General features: G+C 40.1%; 1 protein-coding gene across 4 annotated transcripts in view; it reads left to right on the forward strand.

Moving 5' to 3' along the window:
* vmp1 (vacuole membrane protein 1) overlaps window positions 1–26,191 on the forward strand; it is a 150,159-nt gene that overhangs the window by 93,255 nt on the left and 30,713 nt on the right. For all 4 annotated transcript variants that reach the window (XM_068008484.1, XM_068008481.1, XM_068008482.1 and 1 more), the window contains exons 7-9: window positions 1,040–1,159; window positions 24,339–24,419; window positions 25,338–25,454. In XM_068008484.1, the coding sequence (XP_067864585.1) occupies window positions 1,040–1,159; window positions 24,339–24,419; window positions 25,338–25,454 (318 nt within the window). The remainder of the gene's footprint in view (window positions 1–1,039; window positions 1,160–24,338; window positions 24,420–25,337; window positions 25,455–26,191) is intronic.

Below are 26,191 nucleotides of genomic sequence, written 5' to 3' on the forward strand. Positions count from 1 at the left end.
GCTTTTCAAACTTGCTGCGTGTGATTGGTGGGGGCAGGGGGTCCTCCCTACAAATATTGACACACTCCCTTATAAATACTGATGTCCTCCCAGGGGCATCTTGTATTAACTACCAAAAAAAAGTTGGCCGCCTAAAGGAAAACCGTATTATCATTGCACAAAACATTTATTAGTATACAGCAACCATAAGAACATATAGGTAAGTCATCAAACACAGAATTCTCAAGGTTGTGCATATGTTAAATCCGGTTACCTTTTGGCCCCAGTCTGAGAACCTCCGGTTTAGAGGCAAACAAGCAGAAGAGAATTATATATAAAAGATTTAGAAAGTTTCTTGCCTTAACGTGAAGCAGGCAGCTAAAATAACTTTCTTTTCAGAAAAGAAGGGCATCAGTGAAGTTCCTTAGTGGTTTGAGATTCTGAGTATCTGCAGACATCCAACTTTTCAAAAAAAAAAGTGGGGTTAACTGGTCCTGATAACAATGTTAGCCTTGATTTCAGTCACTGGTCCAGACACTACAATTGAAACAGTTTTGGTTATTCCAGTATCTCCTCTTCCCAAGTCATGTTTTCTGTTTTTCCACTACATCAATACTAATTAATGTTGGCTATAACATTTTATTTTAAAAATCTGAACAGAATTTTGAAATTTCTTCCCAGTTTAAAATTGTGTTCTTTGTTAGACTGCTGTTGGATGTAAAGCAGAAAATCTTGGAAATCACAAACCTGTTGATCTGCCTCTGAAAGAGAAAGTAGAATGTTGGCGAAACTGTGCATTTCCAACATTTTCTGTTTTTATTTTAGATTTGAAGCGTTTATGGATTTTCCACTTATCTGTAGTTGGTGTGTTCTGGTCCTAACGAAAAATTTGGACGTCATAAATGTTGCGCTAGCTGAATATTATCGTTGTTATTGCAATCTACGCTATTATTTTAGCATTTACGTACATATATCTTGAATCATCGTTTATTCCCTTTTATTTTTTATTTATTCCTTTGCTTTTCTTTTTTATTCCCTTGCTTTTTTAAAAAACCTGCAGGGAGCTGGTACTGCAATAGGAGAGCTACCTCCCTACTTCATGGCCCGAGCAGCTCGCCTCTCAGGCACAGAAACGGATGAAGAGTTTGAGGAAATACTGGAACATGGTCAGAAAGCACAGGTGAGTTTATTTGTTGGAGGTAGGATGGGGTAGATTTTTACTGAATGACGTAATTGTGCAATCACAATTCCAGGAACTCTGTCTTATCAGATACTTGGAACTTATCAGCAGTTCGCATCTCTTTGAGAAAGTTATTGTTTTACAGACACTAGTCACTTTTTATAATGTTGACTAACTGGCAGTCAGAAGTGGATTGGAGCCAGGAGATTACAATTCCTCCTTTTAAGGTTTCCGAAGTTCTACCTTTTTTAATAGGGACATATTAATAAAACTACAGATATGGCAAGTAGAACCTTTCACTCTGCTTTCCTGCACTTAGTGTACAACTAAGTTTTAAATAGTCTCTCTGGTTGAGATTAATCAAAGCATGTAGTTTACCTCTGTCTCCTGGCTATTACATAGAATGTACAGTGCAGAACCAGGCCTTTTAGCCCAACCGGTACAAGCCGGTGTTTATGTTCCACACGAGCCTACTTCATCTTACCCTATCAACATATCCTTCTATTCCTTTCTCCCTCATGTGTTTATCTAGCTTCCCCTTAAATGCATCTATGCTAGTCGCCTCAATTACTCCTTGTGGTAGCGAGTTCCACATTCTAACCACTCTCTGGATAAAGAAGTTTCTCCTGAATTCCCTATTGGATTTATTAGTGACTATCTATCTTATATTTATGGCCCCTAGTTCTGGTCTCCCCCGCAAGTGGAAACAACTACTCTACGTCTACCCTATCAAACCCTTTCATAATCTTAAAGACCTCTATTGGGTCACCCCTCAGTCTTCTCCTTTATAGAGAAAAGAGTCCCAGCCTGCTCAATCTTTCCTGATGGGTATAACCTCTCAGTTCTGGTATCATCCTAGTAAATCCTTTTTGCACCTTCTCTAGTGCCTCTATACCTTTTTTATAATATGGTGACTAGACTGTTCACAGTACTCCCAAGTGTGTGCTAACCAAGGTTCTATACAAGTTTAACATAACTTCTCTGCTTTTCAATTCCATCTCTCCAGAAATGAACCCCAGTGCTTAGTTTGCTTTTTTCATGGCCTTATTAACCTGCATCATTGCTTTTAATGATTTGTGTATTTGTACCACCCGATCCCTCTGCTCCTCTACCCCATTTAGACTCTTATTATCCAAGCAGCATGTGGCCCCCTTATTCTTCCTACCAAAATGTAATACATCACTTTTTTTTCTATATTGAAATTAATTTGCCAATTACACGCCCATTCTGCAAGTTTATTAATGTATCATAGTAGGTACAGCACAGGAGGTGGTCATTTGGCCCATCTGCCTGTGCCAGCTCTTTGAAAGAGCTATCCAATTAGTCCCATTCCCCTGCTCTTTCCCCATAGCCCTGTAAATTTTTTCCCTTCAAGTATTTATCCAATTATCTTTTGAAAGTTACTATTGAATCTGCTGCCACCATCCTTTCAGGCAGTGCATTCCAGATCATTACAATTCGCTGTGTAACAATATTTTTCCTCATATCACCTCTGGCTCTCTTGCGACCACCTTGCTGTCTTCCTGTATTTTGTCGCAGTCCTCCTCGGTATTACCTATACCCCCCTAATTTGGTGTTGTCTGCAAATTTTGAATTTTGTGCATCCGGTTCCCGAGTCCAAATCATATATGTAGATGGTGATCATCAGTGGTCCCCGCACCGATCCTTGTGGAACACCACTTCCCACCTTTTGCTAGTCTGAGTAACTACCTTTAACTCCTACTCTTTGTTTTCTGTTTTGTAGCCAGCTTGCTATCCATTCTGCTACTTGTCCCCTGACTCCACACGTGCTGACCTTAGTCATGAGTCTACTATGCTGTACCTTATCGAAGACACTTTGAAAATCCAAATATATTTCATCTACTGCATTACTGTTATCTATGTTTTCCGTTACTTCAAGGAATTCAATAAGGTTGGTCAAGCATGACCTTCCTTTTTGAAATCCGTGCTGACTATTCTTTATTATATTTTTGGTTTCTAGATGTTTATCTATTACATCTTTGAGTAAGGATTCCATTATCTTTCCTACCACCGATATTAAGCTAATTGGCCTATAGTTCTCTGGACTGGTTCAATCTCCCTTTTTAAATATAGGAATCACATTAGCTGTCTGCAGTCCTCTGGCACCATTCCCTTTTCTGATGAATTTTTATATATATGTAATAGTGCCTCTGCTATCTCTTCCCTATCTTTAATATGTGCGGATGCAATTCATCCGGTCCTGGGGTTTTATCCTCCCTTTGTTTGATTAGTTTATCAATTATTTCCCCCCTTTCTATCTTAAATGCCCTTATGTCTTTTTTGATCTCTTCTAATGTCCTGCCCACCATGTTAGTCTCCCTGGTAAATATTCCTGCTTTTTCTTTGTCCTTACCTGTGAGATTCTCATGTGTCTCCCTTAGTGGCCCCATCCACTGAGCCAACCAGGGAACAGGCTATCTTAGACTGAGTATTGTGCAATGAGAAGGGGTTAATTAATAATCTTGTGCGTGGTCCTTTAGGGAAGAGTGACCATAACATGATAGAATTCTTCATTTAAGATGGAAAGTGAAGTAGTCCAATCCGAAACTAGGGTCCTAAATCTAAACAAAGGAAACTACGAAGGTATGAGGAGTGAGTTGGCTATGATAGATTGGGAAGCTTCATTAAAAGGCATGACGGTGGATAGGCAATGGCTAACATTTAAGGAACGAATGCATGAATTGCAACAATTGTACATTCCTTTCTGGCGCAAAAACACAAAAGGAAAAGCGGCCCAACCATGGCTAACAAAAAAAATTAAGGATCGTATTAGATCCAAAGAGGAATCATATAAAGTTGCCAGAAAAAGTAGCAAGCCTGTGGATAGGGAGCAGTTTAGAATTCAGCAAAAAAGGACCAAGCGATTGATTAAGAGGGGAAAAATAGAGTATGAGAGTAAACTTGCAAGGAACATAAAAGTGGACTGTAAAAGCTTCTACAAGTATGTAAAAAGAAAAAGATTAGTGAAGACAAATGTAGGTCCCTTAGTCAGAAACAGGAGAATTTATAATGGGGAACAGGGAAATGGCAGAGCAATCAAACAAATACTTTGGTTCTGTCTTCACGGAAGAGGACACACATAACTTCCCAGAAATGCTAGGGAACCAAGGGACTAGTGAGAAGGTGGAATTAAAGGAAATTAGTATTAATAAAACAATAATGCTGGAGAAATTAATGCCGATAAATCCCCAGGGCCTGATAATCTGCATCCCAGAGTACTAAAAGAGGTCGCCATGGAAATAGTGGATGCATTAGTTGTTATCTTCCAAAATTCTATAGATTATGGAACAGTCCCTGCAGATTGGAGGGTGGCAAATGTAACCCCACTATTTAAAAAAGGAGGGAGAGAGAAAACTGGGAACGACAGACCAGTTAGCCTAACATAAGTAGTAGGGAAAATGCTAGAGTCTATTATAAAGGATGTGATAACAGGACATTTAGAAAATATCAACGGGATTAGACAAAGTCAACATGGATTTATGAAAGGGAAATCATGTTTGACAAACCTACTGGAGTTTTTTGAGGATGTAACTGGTAGACTAGATAAAGAAGAACCAGTGGATGTGGTTTATTTGGATTTTCAGAAGGCCTTTGATAAAGTCTCAGATAAGAGGTTAGTGTGCAAAATTAAAGCACGTGGGATTGGGGGTAATATACTGGCATGGATTGAAAATTAGTTAACAGACAGGAAACAGAGTAGGAATAAATGGGTCTTTTTCGGAGTGGCAGGCGGTGACTAGTGAGGTCAGTGCTTGGGCCCCAGCTATTCACTATATATCAATGATTTGGATGAGGGAACCAAATGTAATATTTCCAAGTTTGCTGATGACACAAAACTAGGTGAGATCGTGAGTTGTGAGGAGGATGCAAAGAGGCTTCTAGGCAATTTGGACAAGTTGAGTGAGTGGGCAAATACATGGCAGATGCAGTATAATGTGGATAAATGTGAAGTTATCCACTTCGGAAGGAAAAACAGAAAGGCAGAGTATTATTTAAATGGTAATAGATTGGGGAATGTTGATGTACAAAGGGGCCTGGGTGTCCTTGTACGCCAGTCACTGAAAGCAAACATGCAGGTGCAGCAAGCAGTTAGGAAGGCAAATGGTATGTACCTGCTATTCCTGATCATCACGAGACTTGTGATGATCGGTGTAATGTCTACAGATACAACTGGATTGTGAGTACAACTACACACTTGCAGTTTCCATTGTGTACAGTGACCTCCCCACTCTCTTCCCAACCCCCTCCATCCCATTGAGGGCAGCTCTGAACTCAATAGAAAAAAAAATGAGGGGTGGCAGTATTAACTGAAGGGTTTATTACAGCACTAGAACTTGAGCATTATATAGAGCATGGTGCGAAAGCTGAATCTATTTGGTTGGAGTTAAGTAATAAGGTAACTGTCACTCTATTGGGAATTTATTATAAACTGCTGAACAGTGGAAATGAGATAGAGGAAGAGATACGTTGTAGAGGAAAGATATGCAGACAAATTAGAGAAATATGCAGAAATAACAGGGCCATAATGGGTAACTTTAATTGTTCAAAGAAAGACTCTGGTAAGTAATGTAAGGGGTATAGAAGGGAAAGATTTCGACAATGCCTCTAGGATTGATTGCTATATCAATATGTTTTTAGTCCAACAAGGTAGTGCTTGATCTTGTTCTCAGAAATGAAGTGGGCAAGTAGGTAAGACAAGGTTAAAGGAACATTTATGAAACAATGACCATAACATAACGTCTGATGTGAAAACTGAAAAGGAGAGGGTGCAAAGATCAAGGCACTGACTGAAAAAAGCAAAGTATCAATGAGATAAAAGGAAACTAGCCCAGATTAATCAAAGAAAAATTGGAAGGCAAGACTGCATAAAGAATCGGAAATATTCAAACAGGAGTATATTGGGTTAGAAACTAGACCCATTCTCCCAAGAGGTAATCATGATGTGGAGATGCCGGTGATGGACTGGGGTTGACAATTGTAAACAATTTTACAACACCAAGTTATAGTCCAGCAATTTTATTTTAAATTCACAAGCTTTCGGAGATTTTCTCCTTCCTCAGGCAAATGTTTGCCTGAGGAAGGAGAAAATCTCCGAAAGCTTGTGAATTTAAAATAAAATTGCTGGACTATAACTTGGTGTTGTAAAATTGTTCCCAAGAGGTAAGGGGGTGTAGCAAAAGATGGATAATGTGAAACCAAAAGTAAAATGAGACTTGGAGGTATATCACAAATAAAGGGCTAATGGAAAAGATAGTAGGGAAACACAAAACAAGTAGATTTGAAGGGCTGATGGAGGATATAATAGCGGAGGATTTTATGAACGCACAAAAAGTAAACATTTAAAGAAAGTAAGGCAAATTAGAGACAAAAAAGAAAATCTTATGAAGGAAAGTTCTTTGCCTGCATTTTGCTAGGAGTGTTGTGGTGGGAACGACAAGGTACAAGATGAGAAAGTGGAGCAATTGGATAGAATGACTAGATAAGAATGTAGTATTGGAAAAAAAATTGGAACTAACTGGAAAAGTCACGGCTGTGATGGCATGCATCCTAGAATGTGGAGGGAAGTCGGAGAGGAAATGACAGAGGCTCTGCCCACAATCTTTCAAGTATTCCTGCATATGGTAGTTGTACTGGGGAGGTTGCTAATTATTGGGAATAGATACACTGTCTACATAACCGCTTGGGGAGCCCCTGCTCCACTACTCACTTCCCAGTTCCAAAAGACTCGAGTCAACCCCGATTGGTTGCGGTGCACGTACTTTATTATGAAGAACAGCTTAGTGCACTCAGTATTTAACCATCCTCTTTGATCCCGCGGATCCTGTCTTCTGCAGACTTCTTTCCTTCTTCCGACACTGGCGTGGGGCTCCTGCCAACACATCCTTTTTTTTTATATTTCAAGATATACTTTATTCACAAAATTTGTCAAGGTGCATACAATACAATTCAAGTCACACTTCAAACAATACAATACAATTTGCAACAGTGCATACAGTACAAATTCAACGGTCCTGGTACAATCAATACAGTTATGCACCATACATTGTACATACAGTTCATGGCACCCTAGGATATCTTATTGCATTCGTCATTACAGGATACAGCTACAGTACATTGCATTACATTCACTTATCATTTTACATTCTGCCCGAGGGGGTTTTTCCCTGATTCCAGCCCCTCGGTATACAGTGGTGGGAGGGCTCTAAACGGTGGCCTTTCCTGATCGAGCCTTCACCTCCGTATGTCCCGCAGCACGTACTCCTGCACCTTGGAGTGTGCCGGGTGGCAACACTCAGTCGTGGACAGCTCCTTCAGCTGGAAGATCAGCATGTTTCAGGTGGACCAAAGGGCCTCTTACACCAAGTTGATGGTCCTTCATCCTCAGGTGATATCTGTCTCGCTATACGTCCCGGGGAACAGTCTGTAGAGCACAGGGTCCTGTGTTACGGAACTGTTTGGGATGAACTGGGACAGATACCAACGCATCTCTCTCCACACCCTCTGCACAAAGGGACAACCCATCAGGAGGTGGGAGACGGTCTCCTCCCTGCCACAGCCTCGAGGGCAGCTCAGGGTGGTGCTGAGGTTCCGTGCGTACCAGCAAGTCCACCTTAACAAACCTAGCCTGCTGTCTGGATCCTCCATGCTGAACCTTGGTTTGAGCTGTCTCTTTATACACTGTTCAGCAGGAAGTCCTGTGGTGAGCTGGCTAAACATCCTCAGCACAATTGATGATGCCGGACATAGTCTAACAGCTTGATAAAAGGGACCCCGATGGTCCGGCACCTGATCTGACATCGACTTGCTGAGACAAAGGCAAGACATTTACCTGTATCAATATGGCTGGGCTGGTGGTACTGCTTAATCTCTCTGGGAGCTGAGACAATGGCAAGGCCCTTACCCTCATTAATATGGATGGGTCAGTGATGCTGCCTTGCTGAGGACTTGATCTCTCTGGCCGATGAGCCAGCCCGTCCATTCCCAGTCATCTCAAACCAAGAGTGAGCTGTGTCTCTAGAATATTCATGTCCTCTGCTGATCACCTTAATATACTGAGAGTCTGCGGCTGTCCCCAATAAAAGTGCCTGATACAGACTTATAATATGTGCAAGATGTGTGGTTACATACTAAATGTATTTCATGATACATTGCATAAAAACATTTCTTTGGTATTTGTTACACTTTTAGCGCACACCTGCATAATCTAACACAATGTAACTGCTCTGTTCAAAAGAAAGCAAGGGATAAACTGGGTAATTATAAGACTAATCATTGGTGATGGATAAGCCTCTAGAGGCCATAATATGGGAGAAAAATTAATACTTGGAAAGACATGGGTTTTATTCAAAACAAACAGCAGCAAATTTCTAAAAGATAACTCGTGTCTGACAAATTTAGTAAATTACTTTGAAAAAATGTCAACATATTGATAAAGGACATGCAATGGATGTTGCATGTATGGATTTTCTAAAGATATTTGATAAGATGCCCCATAGGAAGCTTGTTAATAAAACTCAGGTGAATGGTAAGGGAAATGTGGCAGCATGGATAACAAGTTGACTAAAGGACAGAAAATGGTGGTGACAAATGGATGATTTTTCAGACTAGACGGGCAGTGGTGTCCCCTAGGGATCGATATTGGGACCATTGCTTCCCTCTTCCTGTCTGTCGTGACACAAAAATAGAGCATGAATGTTTCATTTTCAAATATTTATCCACTTCACTTTCAAAAGCTATTATGGATTCTGCTTCCATCACTTTCACAATTAGAGCAACTGCAGGAAAATGTATTAGATTGAGCAGATATATGTTGAATAAAATGTAATGTTACACCTTGGGAGGAAGAATAAGAGGAAATTTACTCTAAATGGCAAAACATTAAAAGGAATAGATAGAGACTTAGGGGGACACATCTTTTAAAGTGGAAGTAGAAGTTGATAAAGCCATTTTTTAAAAAAAGGATCAGATTCTAGATTTTATAAATTGGGGCCCAGAGTACAAAAGCAAAGAGGTATTGCTAACCCAATATAAAGGGTGCCCTACTTTAGGAAGGAAGGATGTCAAGGCCATGGAGAAGGTACAGATGGGATTTACTAAGATGGTACCAGGGATGCAAGGTTTTAGCTATGAGGATACTGGGACTTCTCACTAGAACACTGATGGTTAAGAGGAAATCTGATGGCGGTGTTCAAAACTGAGAGGTATTGATAAGGTAAACAGGGAAAAACTATTTCCCCAGTTTGAATTGGTAACTAGAGGCATAAGTTTAAGATGGAGAGAGGGTTGAATTTTTTTTTTACATGAAGGATTGTTAGGGTATGGAATACTCCAATTGTGAAAGCGATGGAACCAAAATCCATAATAGCTTTTAGGATAAATATTTTAAAATTAAAATGTAATAGAGAGAGGGAAGGAGAATGGGACTAAATGGATAGCTGTTTGAGAGCTGGCATAGACATCTGGGCCAAATGGCCACCTGTGCTGCAAGATTTTGTGATTCTAACTCAAATTGCCATGTGTCTGTCTGACTAAATTATGTGAATAATGGACTTAATAATTGATCTGAGCTGCATCAGTGGTGTGGTCAGTTTTAGCTGATAATATGTTGACTATTGGAATTTTGTCATCTAATAATTACTTCAGTACTTCTCATCCACATAATCCAGATGTGTGACTAAATGTACCATCCAGCCCAGATTACATGATCCTGAAGTTTCCCACCCTCTGTAATGATGACTGTCCATTTCATGGGATGGTTTCACAGAAATTTTTTGAGTCACTTCACTGATCAGACATTACTAAGAGCTGCCTAGACTGAAGATGATTAAATGAAGAATGATAGCACTGACTGAATTAGATGACTAATGCCTTTCTCTTTTTCTCATCTTCCCTAAACCCCCCAAAGAAAAGACCAATGTGACATTTACCCATTTATTTGATGCCCACACCCAGGTCTGGGACAGAGGTGCATGTACGGTGTTCCTAATGTGTGATTAGTCTCGTTCTGTATTGAAAACGCAAGAAAGTACGATTTCTGAAGGCGGCACAGCGATAATAGTAAAGCTCTCATTAGTGCATAAAATAGTCCTGCAGCACCTCTGTCAAAATGCAAGTATTCTGTTGCTGAACTGTTTTCAACCCCATCTCAGCTGTTGGACAATGCATAGTGATGAATGTCTTGTGCGGTGGAGAGGGTGGAGAGAAAAATGGCCAAGTTTATACATTTTTAAAAACTTTAATCCTTTTGAGAGCTGAATGTTCCAGAACATATGAAAACTTAATACTGTGTTATAGGGATCAGGGATGAAGAGGGGAAGAGAAGAAAATTGTAAAGTTGTATTTTGAACATGGTGCAACAATGCCATTGACTCCTGGGCATGATGTTACAATCTGCTGCTTGTTTAAAATATGCAGTGTATATACAGTACTCAGGAATTTGCACAGATGTTTGTGTGGAAGAAACTCATTTTGGTGACTATTTACTGAAGACTCTTATAAAAGCCCAGCTGGGAAGGTATACGATACCCTAGGGACTACTGGCTACTCCAAGAGCAGCAGGTATGACTCTGCATTTGGGCTTGTTCTTCCTTGTTCTTCTCTGCTCTTGCGTACCTTTTGATGCTGCTGAGAACTGGTGAGATTTGGCTGACAGAAAAGGAATTTGGAAGGTAGTGGATACTATGATTCACCCACTACCACCAGCATCTCCCTCCTGAGCTTTGGAGTTCAGTACAATGCTCATTAGGCAGTGTGGTTTTTGAGTGGTACTGATCCTGATTATGTTGTCCCAATAAATTTCAGGGAAGCTTTTAATTCCTGTATCTACTGATGGCAATAACTTCAGAGGAATTAATATTTACTTCACTTGTAGGAAGCCTGTTGTGTTTTTCATAATTATTTTTGTTTTGTATTCTGAAGTTCCTGGTGGTGAAGAATACAACCTTTTAATCACCGTGTAGTCAATTTTGGGAATGGACAATCATTCAAGTGTGGCAAGAGATGAATGCAGAATAAAACTCAGTCAATTCTTCATGAACAGTGTACCCTATCCCCAATTTCAAAGAAGAACCCTAGTTACACTAAAGTAGCATTTGTTTTCAATGCCATCTGCTTACATGGTGCCAAATTATGGGCAGCTTTTTGCTGTAAACCGGTACCCACAAGGGAATTTAGTTGAGACAGTCTTAATTCTCCAGGACCTTTACAGACTGGAGCCCTGTATTCAGTATGCTTCTAAAGCTGTTAACTCCTGGACTCTGGTTGCATGGATGCCGGGTGCTCTCTGACGCTGCACCCAAATTGCCATTCTTGTGTGAACCTAGAAGGTGAGTGTCAGCTATCTGATTGTGGGGATATCACTGCCAAGCCCGGCACTACCCTCGTACGTTATCTAGCTGCAGACACTTCAAGTAGGGGTTACTGATGGTAATTAGAAGTGGGAAATGGTAATTAGAAGGGGGATATAACGAGAGGTAAGCAGCCAACAGAGACCTTATGGGTTGAATTGAGAAATAGGAAAGGACCTAAGACTATAGTGGCAGTTGTATATAGAAGCCCAGGCAGCAGCTCTGAAGTGCTAGATTGTATAAATGCAGAGATTAGACAAGCATGTAAGAAAGGCATAGTGGTTTTAATGGGGGACTTTAACCTTCACATAGATTGGGAAAAGCAGACTAGCAACTGTCAGAAAGGTAGTGAATTTCTTGAGTGTGTCCGGGATAGTTTTCTACAGCAGTATGTCCTAGAGGCAACAAGGGGGCAAGCCATACTAGATTTAGTAATGAGTAATGAACCAGATTTAGTTAACGGCTTAACTGTGCGTGAACATCTGTCCAATAGTGATTATAACATGATCGAGTTCAATGTAGTGTTTGAAAGGGAAAAAAGTGAATCAGCTGCTAAGATTCTAGACTTGGGCAAGGCCGACTTCAATGGGATGAGACAGAGACTGTCCACAGTAAACTGGGCAAATCTGTTCATGGGTAAAACGACTGATGATCAGTGGGAAATGTTTAAAGAAATATTTAACGTGATACAGAATCGGTTTATACCCCTGAGGGGCAAGAACTCTACTTGCCAAAAAAAACAGCCATGGACAACTAAAGAGGTAAGGGACAGTATAAGACATAAGGAAAGGGCATACAAAAAGGCAAAAAATGGCACAGCTCCTGGCGAATGGGAAAGATACAAAGATTAACAAAGGGTCACAAAACGGATAGTAAGGGCTACAAAAAGAGAGTATGAAAAGAAACTCGCAAGGGATCTCAAAACCAATACAAAGAACCTTTATAGTTATATTAGGAAAAAGAGGGTGGTCAGGAGCAGTGTTGGCCCCTTAAAAACTGAAAGTGGGGATATTGTCATTGACAATGGGGAAATGGCGGACATGTTGAACAATTACTTTGCGTCAGTATTTACAGTCGAGAAAGAGGATAACATGCCGGAAATCCCAAGAAAACTTATATTGAATCGGGGACAGGGACTCGATAAAATTAACATAAGTAAAGCAACAGTAATGAAGAAAATAATAGCACTAAAGAATAACAAATCCCCAGGACCAGATGGCTTCCATCCCAGGATTTTAAAGGAAGTAGGTGAGCACATTGCGGATGCCCTAACTATAATCTTTCAAAGTTCTCCAGATTCAGGAACTGTCCCTCTAGATTGGAAAATTGCACATATCACTCCACTTTTTAAGAAAGGAGAGCAAGGGAAACCGAGGAATTATAGACCAGTTAGCCTAACATCTGTTGTGGGGAAAATGCTGGAGTCTATAATTAAGGATAGGGTGACTGAACGCCTCAAATTTTCAGTTAATCAGAGAGAGCCAGCATGGATTTGTGAAAGGTAGGTCATGCCTGACAAACCTGATTGAATTTTTTAAAGAGGTGACTGAAGTAGTGGACAGGGGGAATGTCAATGGATGTTATTTATATGGACTTCCAGAAGGCATTTGATAAGGTCCCACATAAGAGACTGTTAGCTAAGATAGAAGCCCATGGAATCGAGGGAAAAGTACGGACTTGGTCAGGAAGTTGGCTGAGCGAAAGGCGACAGAGAGTAGGGATAATGGGAAGGTACTCACATTGGCAGGATGTGACTAGTGGAGTCCCGCAGGGATCTGTCTTGGAGCCTCAGTTATTCACAATATTTATTAATGACTTAGATGAAGGCATAGAAAGTCTCATATCTAAGTTTGCCGATGACACAAAGATTGGTAGCATTGTAAGCAGTGTAGATGAAAACATAAAATTACAAAGCGATATTGATAGATTAGGTGAATGGGCAAAATTGTGGCAAATGGAATTCAATGTAGACAAATGTGAGGTCATCCACTTTGGATCAAAAAAGGATAGAACAGGGTACTTTCTAAATGGTAAAAAGTTAAAAACAGTGGATGTCCAAAGGGACTTGGGGGTTCAGGTACATAGATCATTGAAGTCTCATGAACAGGTGCAGAAAATAATCAATAAGGCAAATGGAATGCTGGCCTTTATATCTATAGGACTGGAGTACAAGGGGGCAGAAGTTATGCTGCAGCTATACAAAACCCTGGTTAGACCGCACCTGGAGTACTGTGAACAGTTCTGGGCACCGGACCTTCGGAAGGACATATTGGCCTTGGAGGGAGTGCAGCGTAGGTTTACTAGAATGATACCCGGACTTCAAGGGTTAAGTTACGAGGAGAGATTACACAAATTGGGGTTGTATTCTCTAGAGTTTAGAAGGTTAAGGGGTGATCTGATCGAAGTTTATAAGATATTCAGGGGAACGGATAGGGTGGATAGAGAGAAACTATTTCCGCTGGTTGGGGATTCTAGGAGTAGGGGGCACAGTCTAACAATTAGAGCCAGACCTTTCAGGAGCGAGATGAGAAAACATTTCTACACACAAAGGGTTGTAGAAGTTTGGAACACTTCCGCAACCGGCAATTGATACTAGCTCAATTGCGAAATTTAAATCTGAGATAGATAGCTTTTTGGCAACCAAAGGTATTAAGGGATATGGGCCAAAGGCAGGTATATGGAGTTAGATCACAGATCAGCCATGATCTTATCAAATGGCGGAGCAGGCACGAGGGGCTGAATGGCCTGCTCCTGTTCCTATGAACCCTGGCTAATTGTTCCTCCTCTTCTCCACTCCCTCACTTTCTTACCACCCCCTTCCTCCCAAAAAAAAACTTAGCCAGAAGTAAAGTGTTTCGCCCTACCCCTGCTGCAGGTGAGGCCAGCTGATCAGCACAGACTGAAAAAGCATACCTGGAATCTTATGCAGCCTGTATGTTACAGCTACTCACTGTCTTATCCTGCTTGAGGCATGATGGGAGCTCAGTCTCCTGTGTTTCCAACCAGATAGAGTTTTTTTTAAAAAAGCTTGTCCAAACAACTTCAGGAAGAGGTGTTTCTTTTTTATTTTGCAAGAAGTAGTAAAATGAGTAAGTTCTAGGTGCTTTTCATTATAGGTTGCCCTTCAGAGGTTTTTTTGCATAACCCCAAGAGATGAAATTACTCATCTGGCTACTGCATGTTGAGTCAAGATTACGCACAACGGTTTTGCTCATTATTTTGAGATGAGCAGTGAAATGTTCACAAAATGACTGAAAGCCAGACACATGCACTGATATTGTGATATCTGTTATGAGTCACTGTTTTTAAAATTAATTTGATAGGAAGAGTGCCAGGATTGAACCTCCCAAATTTATGATTAAGTTCATTCTGTTTGTAGGTCAAGATAGTGAGGCCTACTTTGTTGGATTGTAAACAATTTTACAACACCAAGTTATAGTCCAGCAATTTTATTTTAAATTCACAAGCTTTCGGAGGCTACCTCCTTCCTCAGGTGAACGATGCGGAAAAGTATTCGGAAGTATGCGGAAGTATGCGGAAGTATTGGAGCTGGGGCATTTGGTTGCTTTACTTTATCTGGGGAGTAATGAGATCCGTAAAGCATATCTGTCTGTATGCTTCAACAACCAACTGGGGTTGGGGGGGACAGAACCTGTGGGGAAAAAATTCCAATGAAAGCTATTGGACCAGAACCAGTCCGTTACTAATATATTGAACTGGATTTGATGCAGAGTGCAGCATCTGGGAGAGGGGAGAATACAGATTCCTGTTCAATTTAGTAGTAGCCAGCTGGAGAGCAGCTACTATAGACATTCAAACAAGTCCTTTCCAGTCAGCAGAACAAAATAGAGGAAGCAGCTTTTGTACCTGGTTGAGGGGCAAAGAGTAAAGATTGAAAGTACTCCCCTTTTTTCTCTTTCTCCCCCCCCCCCCCCCCCACCCCCCAAAAAAAAGACTGCCATTGCCTTTATGTACAAGTTACATCATGATTTCAACCTTTGTGTTGATTATCTTTCAAAATTTTCTCCTGTACTATTAAACTGAAACAAATGAGTTTGCCCAACAGTATTGAGTAGGCTGTCCAAAAGTACCCACAAAAACATGAAGTTTAGCATCTGTGTATATAAAATGTAAGGAATCTTACAACACCAGGTTATAGTCCAACAAATTTATTTTAAAATCACAAGCTTTCGGAGATTATCCCCTTCGTCAGGTGAATAGGTGAAGGGGATAATCTCCGAAAGCTTGTGATTTTAAAATAAATTTGTTGGACTATAACCTGGTGTTGTAAGATTCCTTACATTTGTCCACCCCAGTCCATCACCGGCATCTCCACATCATGAATATAAAATGCCTGCAAATTGATCGTGAGATTGATCATTGATCATTTTTGTCTTAAAAATCAGAAGTTTCATTTGTCTTAAATGTTTTAATAATTTAACTAGACTTTCTACTTGAGTATTTTGAATAGTGTTTTGAAGACCTGTTTATCGTGCTAAATATTCAGATGTTGGCTACCATGGGAAGTGGAGGCATTTTGCGCAAGTGTACGTTCCTAGCAACTTTAAGTCCGTTAAATGTATTCATACGGCAAAAATAGGTATTGCTTTCTGTCAGATGTGCCATTGTGATTTATCTTATTTCACGTGTGCATGGTTAATTTTACCAACTTTAATCTACTTAGATTTTTATTAGTATGTCAGACTTTAAAGTTGATATTCAATACAGACCTTTGAATTGATTGACAAGCCTGGATAACTGCATTAAGACATCAAATAATTATTCAATAGAGTAGACTTTTTTTTTGTAAAACTCCTGCTAATACTACCTCAATTCACAAATGATCTCTTGAGTTCTCAAGTGGGCTGCAAGTCCAACAAGAGCCATTAAATCGAACACTTTCCTTGCTACCAGTCATGACAGTTTCTACATGTCCTTCTATGTCATATTGATCAGCAATGACCTTGAACTCTACAGTTTGTTTTCACACTGATCTCCCAAGATCTTCCATGTTTTGAAAGTTGTTGAATAGAAACCTTGTATTAAACATAAGCCACTACCTTGATTTTTAAACTACTGTACTTGGCAGCATTTGAGATGCAGCAATTGATTGCTGAATACCTGGATCACTGAGGAGAACAGATAGTCATTGTTCCTGCTCCTGATTGCTATCCAATAAGCCTTGCTGGAAATTTAGGTGAGGACAGGATCAGGCTTGCCTATGATGCACTCTGTGGTTGAATAGCCTGCCAAAATTCATTCTCCAGCTTGCATGAAAAATAGCCATTTGGGCATAATGCTGGACAGCTGCTGCACCCATAAAATAATATCCCAGCAGGAATCTGTGCCTACAGAAATTGCCAAAAAAGTTCTGCACTCAAGTCACTTTTTTAAAAAAAAGTAGGGGAATACTCTAGAACATTGTGAACTAATAGTTCTTTTCAAAAACTTGTCTCAATCAGTTTGACAACACATTATAGGGTACAAGTAGGACAAATGATTTGGTATGGTGTGACATCTGGTAAGTTTCTACACTTGACCAAGTGCCATAATTGTACATCAAATCCCAGTAGCAGTGAAAATGCCACTGTAAAGAACATCAGGTCACTTGCTCAATATATGTGAGCAGGAAGAATGCCAATAGTAAAAGGGAATGTTGCTTTCTACAATTCAGTCTGTTTTTGTATTTTTCCCCACCTCCACTGCATTTATTGCACATTTTTTAAAAAAAAGTATTGTCTGCATTTGCATTGCCCCTTTGAGTTATCATTTGCACTGATCCTTCCCCTTGGGCTTCGTGTGTTCTACTCTTTTTTTAATTATTCGTTCATGGGATGTGGGCGTCGCTGGCAAGGCCAGCGTTTATTGCCCATCCCTAATTGCCCTTGAAAAGGTGGTGGTGAGCCGCCTTCTTGAACCGCTGCAGTCCGTGAGGTGAAGGTTCTACCACCTTTCTTGATCTATGATGAATTCATACTGACATTATACTAACAGCAGTTTAACTCATTCAAAATGAAATCTGAAGCTGGTGATAACTTTTCCAAAACTGTCAATTTCTAGTTTTCAATTTAGAAAAGTTTTTTAAGATCTAAAAATGTAAACACTTAACTGTTTCAGATGTTCTGTAGTTTGCACTGTTTTAATTGGTACAGCAGACAGATATGTGGCTTGTTCCCATGTGAGTATACACTGTTTTTCCATAATGTTAAAAAGTGAAGGGGAAAAAGTGTCCCATTAATAAAAAAAAAATAGAAGCTGTTAAGTTACATAGCTATAACCTAGAGCTTTCAGTGGTTTATAAATCTGTATTGGCAACTATGTTCTGTGAAGCCTGGAACATTTGTGTTAATTTGGCGAACACGCTGTTGAAAAATCACACATGAATAGAGTTACTTTTTTTTCTTAATGAGGAACAGCTGCAGTATGTGTAACCCTGGGGCGTTCTCAGTGAACCTTTACTGCACCCTCTGAAGTGTGGTTTTGTCTAGGAGGATCACATGACTTCTGTGAAATCTCCCCCATTTCCAGTAACCGTTTGGACAGGGATGACTCAGAACAAAACCAGTTTCCTCTAACCACAAAGTTGTTGAAGAATTTGTCAACGTGGACTTTAGAGGTTTATAGTAGTTAGCTGGAACTGCTGTGGTGAGATTGCATCAGCAAGACCATAAGGAGGCTTCCTGCTATTAAACTGTATTACTTGTCTGGAACAACCCCACCACTGGACTTTGCAGAGCACAACTGCCTTGTTCTATTAACTAACAATTAAATTTCCTTCAGTTTTTGTACTATGGGTTCTTTTCAGGCATAAATGTTCTATTTTAAAATATTGCATGGTTATCGACATGCAATCCTTCCAGGCCAGCCTGAATTCAAAAACTGACTTTTTAAAAAAAAATGTTAGGATGCCCAGTATCCAGCACCAAAAAATAAAAATCCACTTGGCAATTAGCCATGGGGACATTTGCTCTCTAGTTTTGAGGCCAGGAAAATACATCAGCTCGCCAGCTTGCTTTTGACAGTGATGATTTTATCCTTTCATTTTTGATTGATTCACTGATTTATTGCTACATACGTGCCTTTGTCATCTCATTGCAGTTCTTCTTTGACCCACCAACCAAATATCTGGTTATAGCAAGTATGTGCTCTTTAGTGGTTTCCTCTGGTTGGATGACCAGTGTTAACATTCGCTTTAGGGCAAGAGGACATGCATTCAAACTTAAATGAGAAAAGGTAAATACCCAGTTCACCCAATTGCCAGTAAACATAGAATAGGCTACTCAGGGAGACATTGGAAGCGAAAGACATTATGAATTTTAAGCGAGTGATGGATAAGTCGTTAAGAGAGGGCTATTGGAGGGTATCCAAGGTAAAATGGGATGAGAAGCATGCAACCTTTGTGACCAACCTCATGGATGTCTTTTACGGTCCTATGTTTCTAAGGAAATTGGGGCATATTGCAGGGGTTAGTTTAAGTATTTCTGGTATTGCATCATGGATAGCCACGGTCTCCTGGCACTTGTTTAATTGTCTAGGGAGTCCTTTGGTCAATGAATTTCCCAGAGTTTTTCTTAATTTGCCATATTGTTTTTACTTCTCACAGATAGTAGTTGGAGAGGGTGTTGCACAAGGTTGTACCATCCATTTGATAGAGTTAGCATAGATGGGCCTGTTGGTCTTTTGGTATGTTTGTATATGAGACAGTAAACTAGAGTGTCATTGTGCTACATCAGAGCAATAGGATGCAGCTTTGCAGCTACAGTTCAGGCAAGTGCAGCGACACTTCCTGCTTCAGCCATGTTCTACTGGGAGAAGGAATTAAGCAGAGGTCAAGTACGTGCCTGGAGGTAAAAGTCAAGGGCTAGTGACCATAGTTGCTGCCTTGCACAAGATAATAGATGACTATGGAATGACATAGGCACTAGATTTCTAACCTGTCCTCCAACCTAAAGAAGATGCTGTATGATGATTGAGAATATCAGGAAGAAGAAAATAATTCCATAAGATTAAGAAAAGGCTGTTTGGCCTATCAAACTTATTCCCTCAAATTGACTGTCTAATTTCACTTGTTGACTCTCTGCAACTTATTTAATCTTTAATTGGTGGTGAAGGGAGAACTTCAAAGAAGAGTACTTTTCCCCCTTTCTTGCAGTAATTTCTCTTCTCCTTAGGGCATCAATTCATTGCTAGAGTATGGTTAGGTTCCACTCGGCAATCACCTGTGATCAATTTTCCCATTATTTATGTTTGAACATGGACAGAAATAAGCTATTCCAGCATGGAGAGGAGATAAGAATTACAGCTGACCTAATCCTGTTCCCACCCAATGTCTACATGAATGCACTTTGCACTTTCCAGCAGTGGCATTGGATGGTGATCAGGACCAGCAAACCTGGCTGATTTTCTCCTTCCTAACAAAGGGACTTTGAGACCAATTGTTTTCCTACCCAGCCTTGGCTGATGTTGCCTAACTCAGGATAAACCAGGTGTCAAACTAGGTCCTGATCTGTGTGGCTTAGCTACTTGCTGGATAAACTCCCTCAACAAATCAGGAGAAATGAAGAGAGAACTTCTGAAAGTATGGAGGTACCGTCTCATTCCTTTTAACATGAGGTATAGTTAAGAAAATACATGTGCCAAGTTCTATTAAATGTTAAGAATTTGGAGTTAAGAGGAATGGTGGTTAGTTGGTGCACCAAAATGTTCCACCATGGAGCAAGAGGACGCTGGTTCATGCCTATGATGTCACCCCTCAATCAGTTTCATCTTTACTGTGCCATTGGAGGTGGGATGGGAGAGTGCTGTACTTTGTAGACTAGTTGCTTTCTCCCCTCTTCTCGTCAGTAGTACGGAATTTGGTAAGCTACTTGCTTATCCCCCACTTTCCTGCTTCAGTGGCTTGAGGGGAACTATTGGCAGAAGGCGTGGAGTTGGCAGCCTGCCTGTCCCTTTGGCAAGGATTAGTGTGTACTACACTAGAGCCATAAAGGAGGGAGGGGAAAATATTTTTAAGAAGTCAGGGAAAGAAAGAAGAGGAAGAAGAAATAGAGATAGGAAACATCTGTGTTTTGAAAGCTAAATAGGTACACAAAGAATTTAAAAGCCCCAAGAACAGCTTCACAGTTACAGCTGAACACCTGCTGAACAAAGATTAACTAACAGTTTGCAGTTTCAAAAACATTTTTAGACTCCAAACAATAGAAGTGGTACAAAAAGCGAACTCTGCTCTTTTCATCGAGGTTAGGTGACCTTCAAGTTGTAATCTTACAAAAGGTCAAAGATGAGATCTCTGAGGCTCTTGAATTGAATGATCTAACACTTACTGGCAGTCATAAAGTTTTCCATTACCTGGGAAGTATGTTTTAAAAACTTGATAAACACACAGCATGCAGATTCTTGCATACTTGTGTTCCGTTTGGTGCAGATGGGGGCAACCGCAGATTTTGGGATGGAGAGGAAATATACTACACGAGCAATTTCCACATCTGGAATTGCTGATTCTGGAAAGAGGACTATTGTGGGAGAAATAATCTTAGAGTTACAATAATCTGAACGAATGATCCCATTTGCAGCATGATTCTCTTGTAGCGCTTACCTAGTGAAGATGATGATCAGAGCTTTTTTTTTTGAGGGTAGGAGGTTTTGATGGAGATCTAATTGAGGCTTGTTCAGGGGATTAAGTTCTTGCGCCTGTGCTCACATTGTGATTTAACTATCCCAAAACAGTGACTCAGCAAAGCCTTGCATGGCAGTCTGCAGCGCTTTACACATCTGGCCAACTGGTGCACTTTAGATTCGTAAATTTGGGGTTAGTATCTACAGTCGTGGGTGGGGTGTGGTTTCTCGTGTCCTCTTTTGGTACAGAATGACGTGCTGAAGATCATTTACATAACTGAAATAGTTTCCATTAATGGGGGCTGAAGTAGGTTTGTGCACTTGAGTTTTATTTTTATGTTGTGGACTTGAAAGTTTTACAAACTGCCCAAGATGTTGCCTTTGATGTGAATGGTTGTGCCTTTGGGCAGCAAAATGATCATTTACATTTGTTAAATTTAGATAGTGAATTTGTCACGGGAGGTGCAACATATTGGGTTGGTTATGCTGTGCAACAGTGGTGAAATGCAGATTTGCACGTACAGACCTTCCTCTGCACAATTGAAGATTTGATCTTCTGTGCAGAGTTCAGTGAAGGACATGTGATTCCCTACAGGAAGGGAGGGGACTCGGGGTAATTGACCCCCAACCTGGACTTGTGCATCTCCAAGCAGCATTGGGTGGAGGCTTGATAGGCCACCTGCTCATCCTTTGCCAGGTTTGATGGAGGGCACTCGGGAGATCCATGAAAGGGAGATGGGCAAAAAGATTTTTTTTTTTAAAGGCCCTCTTAATACTTATAAGAGGAATGTCACACAATGTGCTCACTTCAAACAGTGAAGTACAATGCAGTACAGTACAGATTCACCAGAATGATACCAGGGCTTAAAGGCTTAAATTATGAGGACAGGTTACATAAACTTGGTTTGTATTCCCTTGAGTTTGGAAGATTGAGGGGTGATCTAATCAAGGTATTTAAAATGATGAAGGGATTTGATTGGGTAGATACAGAGAAACTATTTTCACCTTTGTGGGGGAATCCAAAACAAGGGACCATAATGTTAAAATTAGAGCTAGGCCATTTATGAGTAAAATCAGGAAGCACTTTTTCACACAAAAGGTAGTGGAAATCTGGAACTCTTATACCCAAAAGGCTGTGGATGCTGGATCAATTCAAATTTTCAAGACGAAGATCGATAGTTTTTGTTTGGCAAGGATATCGGGAGATGGAGCAAAAGTTGCTAAATGGAGATGAAGTATAGATCAGCCATGATCTAGTTGAATGGCAGAACAGTCTTGAGGAGCTTGATGACCTCCTCCTATTCCTATGTGCAGACACACAATCTCTCGCTGCCCTAGTTTGTAATCTAAACAGCCCATGTACATACCTTGATCAAAGTGTAGACAACAGGCTCCCATCTATGTTGCTCTCAGCTGCCTTGAGTGGCCCAGAGATGACATTAACCCCCCATAACATTGTGGGAGCGGGAATAAACTTGTTTCCCACTGCTCCATAGCAACCATAGCTTGTTGCCCCATGTCACCCTGTACCCCATCTCAAAAGCGTGAATTCAGAAGGATATTTATGCCCTTGGAATCAAGAAAGTGCTAATCTCTTTAATTAAGTTTTTAAAAAATCTTGTGCTTATCCTCAACAGTTCCACAAAGTTTGGCCAAATGTTGTTGACCCAAACTTGAGCCCCCTAAATCATTCTTTTTCCTTATAGATTGGCAAAGGAAGAAAGGTTTAATGAATTGGTTAACCTTTAAAATTTGGGTTTTTTTGTACAAAACTGAGACTTCATATCACTTAATACCCCGGATCTCTCTTTAAACAAGGGAAGAAAAGCCAATTTTAATTCTAAACGGGTTCCTAAGATGGTTGCTATTTTTGAAACAAACTCTAAGAATAGCAGAGTTCTCTATTAGAATTGGTTCCTGATGGACAGCCAACCAGAGCAAATATAGCATGTATGTTGTGGTTAAGTACATAACTTGTTACAAGGATAATATACCATTCTACACGCTCTTCCTCTCCTTACAAACTTCAATGTGTTGAGATCAAGACATACTGCATAGTCTCCTACTCTGATACATTGCTTCCTAGGACCTCAAAATTATGGAACTTATGTCCTTCATTTCCTGCAATCTGCAGGCTTTTAAAACCCAAGTTTGGTATTACTTAATCACTACCACTTTATTTATCCCAGTGTCTTGCTTGCTTTCTTAATTCTTGGTGATGTCCTGCACTGTGGACCTCAACCTAAACTTCCCAAAATTAGGGGGAAAAAAAGTTTCTCTGCAGTTATAGTTCAGTGAGCATGAAAATTGTAAATTTTGTTTGCTTAAAGCAGCTGCTTTCTAATGATAGATGGGCACTCCCAAAGGACATCTGGATATTTGCCTATAGGATTGCTTCAACCAGTTTGACACTGCGCTCAAGTATGTTCAATACTAGCACATAGTCCAGAATTTGTGAAAACCATTTTCAATAGCCTGTCTTTTGGTTACCAGGATTTCATAGTAATTGGTTATATTTTACTTATATTGAGCTAGTGCATAAAGTGCGCACCTATGTTTGTATGTTGTAGGAAGTTATTAACTACAAAGGTTGAATTTCCATGCAGATTTTTGTTTTGAGGTGTTCACCTTGGGTGAAGTCAACACAATTACATTTGGCACCTCCATCTGTTAAATCTTTTGGCAGGTAAAATCAGAGAGAACTATTTTATAGGTGCCATTATACTACAGTGCAATGCATAAATGGCAGATCCAAGTTAGACTGCTAGCTGCACCTTGCTGTGCGTCATCCGCTGTTCATTGAGGAAAAAGCTCTCAGCTTGCATGGATGCAAAACTGCGCTTCGGGGCAATATATATTAGGAGAATGCAGGCAAGGACATAGTTTCTCTCCTAATACTGAAATGTTCTAAAGTAAGTTTCTAATAATGTGCCCACAAGGTTCTAAAGTTGTATTGCACCTGGTGTAAAGCCTCAAGTAGAGCACCTATCAGTGATGGTCTTGCATCTCTTGGCTTAAGTGGGCTCAGGAGTCTGATTGTGATCTGATCACCAAATACACTACCTTGCTTTGATAGATACAAAGCAATTATGGCTGTGCGTTGACACTGAAGCAGTAGTATCACAGCCTTGTAACATTAGAGATCACTGTTTTAGATTTTTGTACTTTCCTGAAGATATTTTTTTTTCCTCCATAAGGACCTTCCCACCCGAGCAAAGCTGGCTGTCCAGAACCTGGTGCAAAAAGTTGGCTTCTTTGGAATCTTGGCCTGTGCTTCAGTAAGTAAAAGATGAAAGTTAATAAGCTCAGTGATAGTGTGCAGTGGTTAGCAGGGGAGATGAAGTGGTGACTCCAATGAAAGAACAAAATTACATTTGTATAGAGCCTTATTCTGTTGTGGGATTTGCAAAATGCTGCTCATACAATTAATTACTTTGAAGTGCAGTGGGTGTTTCTAGGTGAATGAAGCAGCCATTTACGCACACCAAAGTCCCACAAACAACAATGAAATGAATGGTCAGTTGATCTATTTTGGTGCTGTTAGTTGAGGAAGGAATGATTTCATTTTGTTAATTAGTTTTCTTAGCATGGCAGTTGGTTTCTTTCATCATGGATTTCCTAATTCCTGAAGCTATATTTCATCTTGCGACCAGACTTGCTGGATTACTTTTCAAAAGTAAATTATAGGAATACTGCTATCTTGTGAATGCTGTTTCTGGAAATCTTACTGTAGTTCTAAGCCTCCGGGACTAAGATATTCCGCTATAAAAAGTTATTGCTGTAAATAGTCTCATTAATGTTAAAAACTGGAGTTGGGGAATTGAAGGCAATTCTTCAAAATGAGAGGTCAAATTTTAAACCTGAATTTAATTGAATCAACTTTCACCATCTGCTAGAAGGGTGGTGGCTTTCAATTCGCTTCTCGCTAGCCCTGTTTACGCTGCTTTTAACAGCAGAATAATCCCAGCAGCTGCACAAATTAAATAGATGAATTAGCCTTAAGGCAGCATTGCCAGTGTACAAGATGGACATTGGCCTTTATACCTACACCTTTATTTAATGTTTGTAGTAGATGGTGTCAAAGGTATTTTTTGCATGTTTCACAGGGGTGTGATTTAAATTTAAGTTCTGTTCAGTTTTTTTTTCACTCTGCCCCCTTTGTTTTTTTTGTTAATGTTATCCTGGATGTGTTGTAGATTCCCAATCCTCTTTTTGACCTGGCTGGAATAACATGCGGACACTTTCTCGTTCCATTCTGGACCTTCTTTGGAGCAACTCTTATCGGAAAAGCTATCGTGAAAATGCACATCCAGGCAAGTGAAAGCAATCTGTCTAACAAGCCAAAAAGCATTTAAACAAAATATTTCAGAGATTTTATCTAGTTTTGAAGACAACTGAATTGTACACTTTCCTTCGGGTATGATGTTTAGACCTGAGCTGGTCCTTGGTAAAAACAATGTCCTTTAGTATAGTTGGAAACTTCCATTTTGTCCCAACTTAAGTTACCAAACTTTGCATTAAATACAAACCAGGGTAAAATGTTCAGTGGTGGTAGAACATGGCTTAAAAAATTGGTGCAAAATGCTGACAATGACCACCTTGTTGTGTCTATTGACAATAACATTTCCACCTCTATTTGAATGGCCTATTGATTTATCTCAGGCAAAAATTTCTCTTGTTTACTCCCAAGCCTCTTTACATTAGTTATTACTTAGAGAGGAAATTGGGAGCCAGTTGCTAAAAGATGAGCAAAGTGAGATCTCGAATCTGTGGAGACGACTTGCTGATGGTTAGGTGGGGAAGAAGATCACCCGCCGTAGATGCTTCCCTGAGATGGAATTTGTGCTGTGATAAAAGCTGATGTTTAAAACTGATTTGGTGGAATTGTATGGGTAAGTATGTATCTGGCACTTACCTGTAAAGTTACCACCTCCTGGATAACTGGAAGACCTTAGAAGCAGTGTCACACTTGAGGTTTTTGTACAGACGCAGCCACTGCTCCACACCTTTATCTCATACTGCTGGTTTGCCTCCAGGTATATTGACAGTG

The sequence above is a fragment of the Heptranchias perlo genome, chromosome 28 (genome assembly GCF_035084215.1).
Source record: "Heptranchias perlo isolate sHepPer1 chromosome 28, sHepPer1.hap1, whole genome shotgun sequence".
Taxonomy (NCBI): domain Eukaryota; kingdom Metazoa; phylum Chordata; class Chondrichthyes; order Hexanchiformes; family Hexanchidae; genus Heptranchias; species Heptranchias perlo.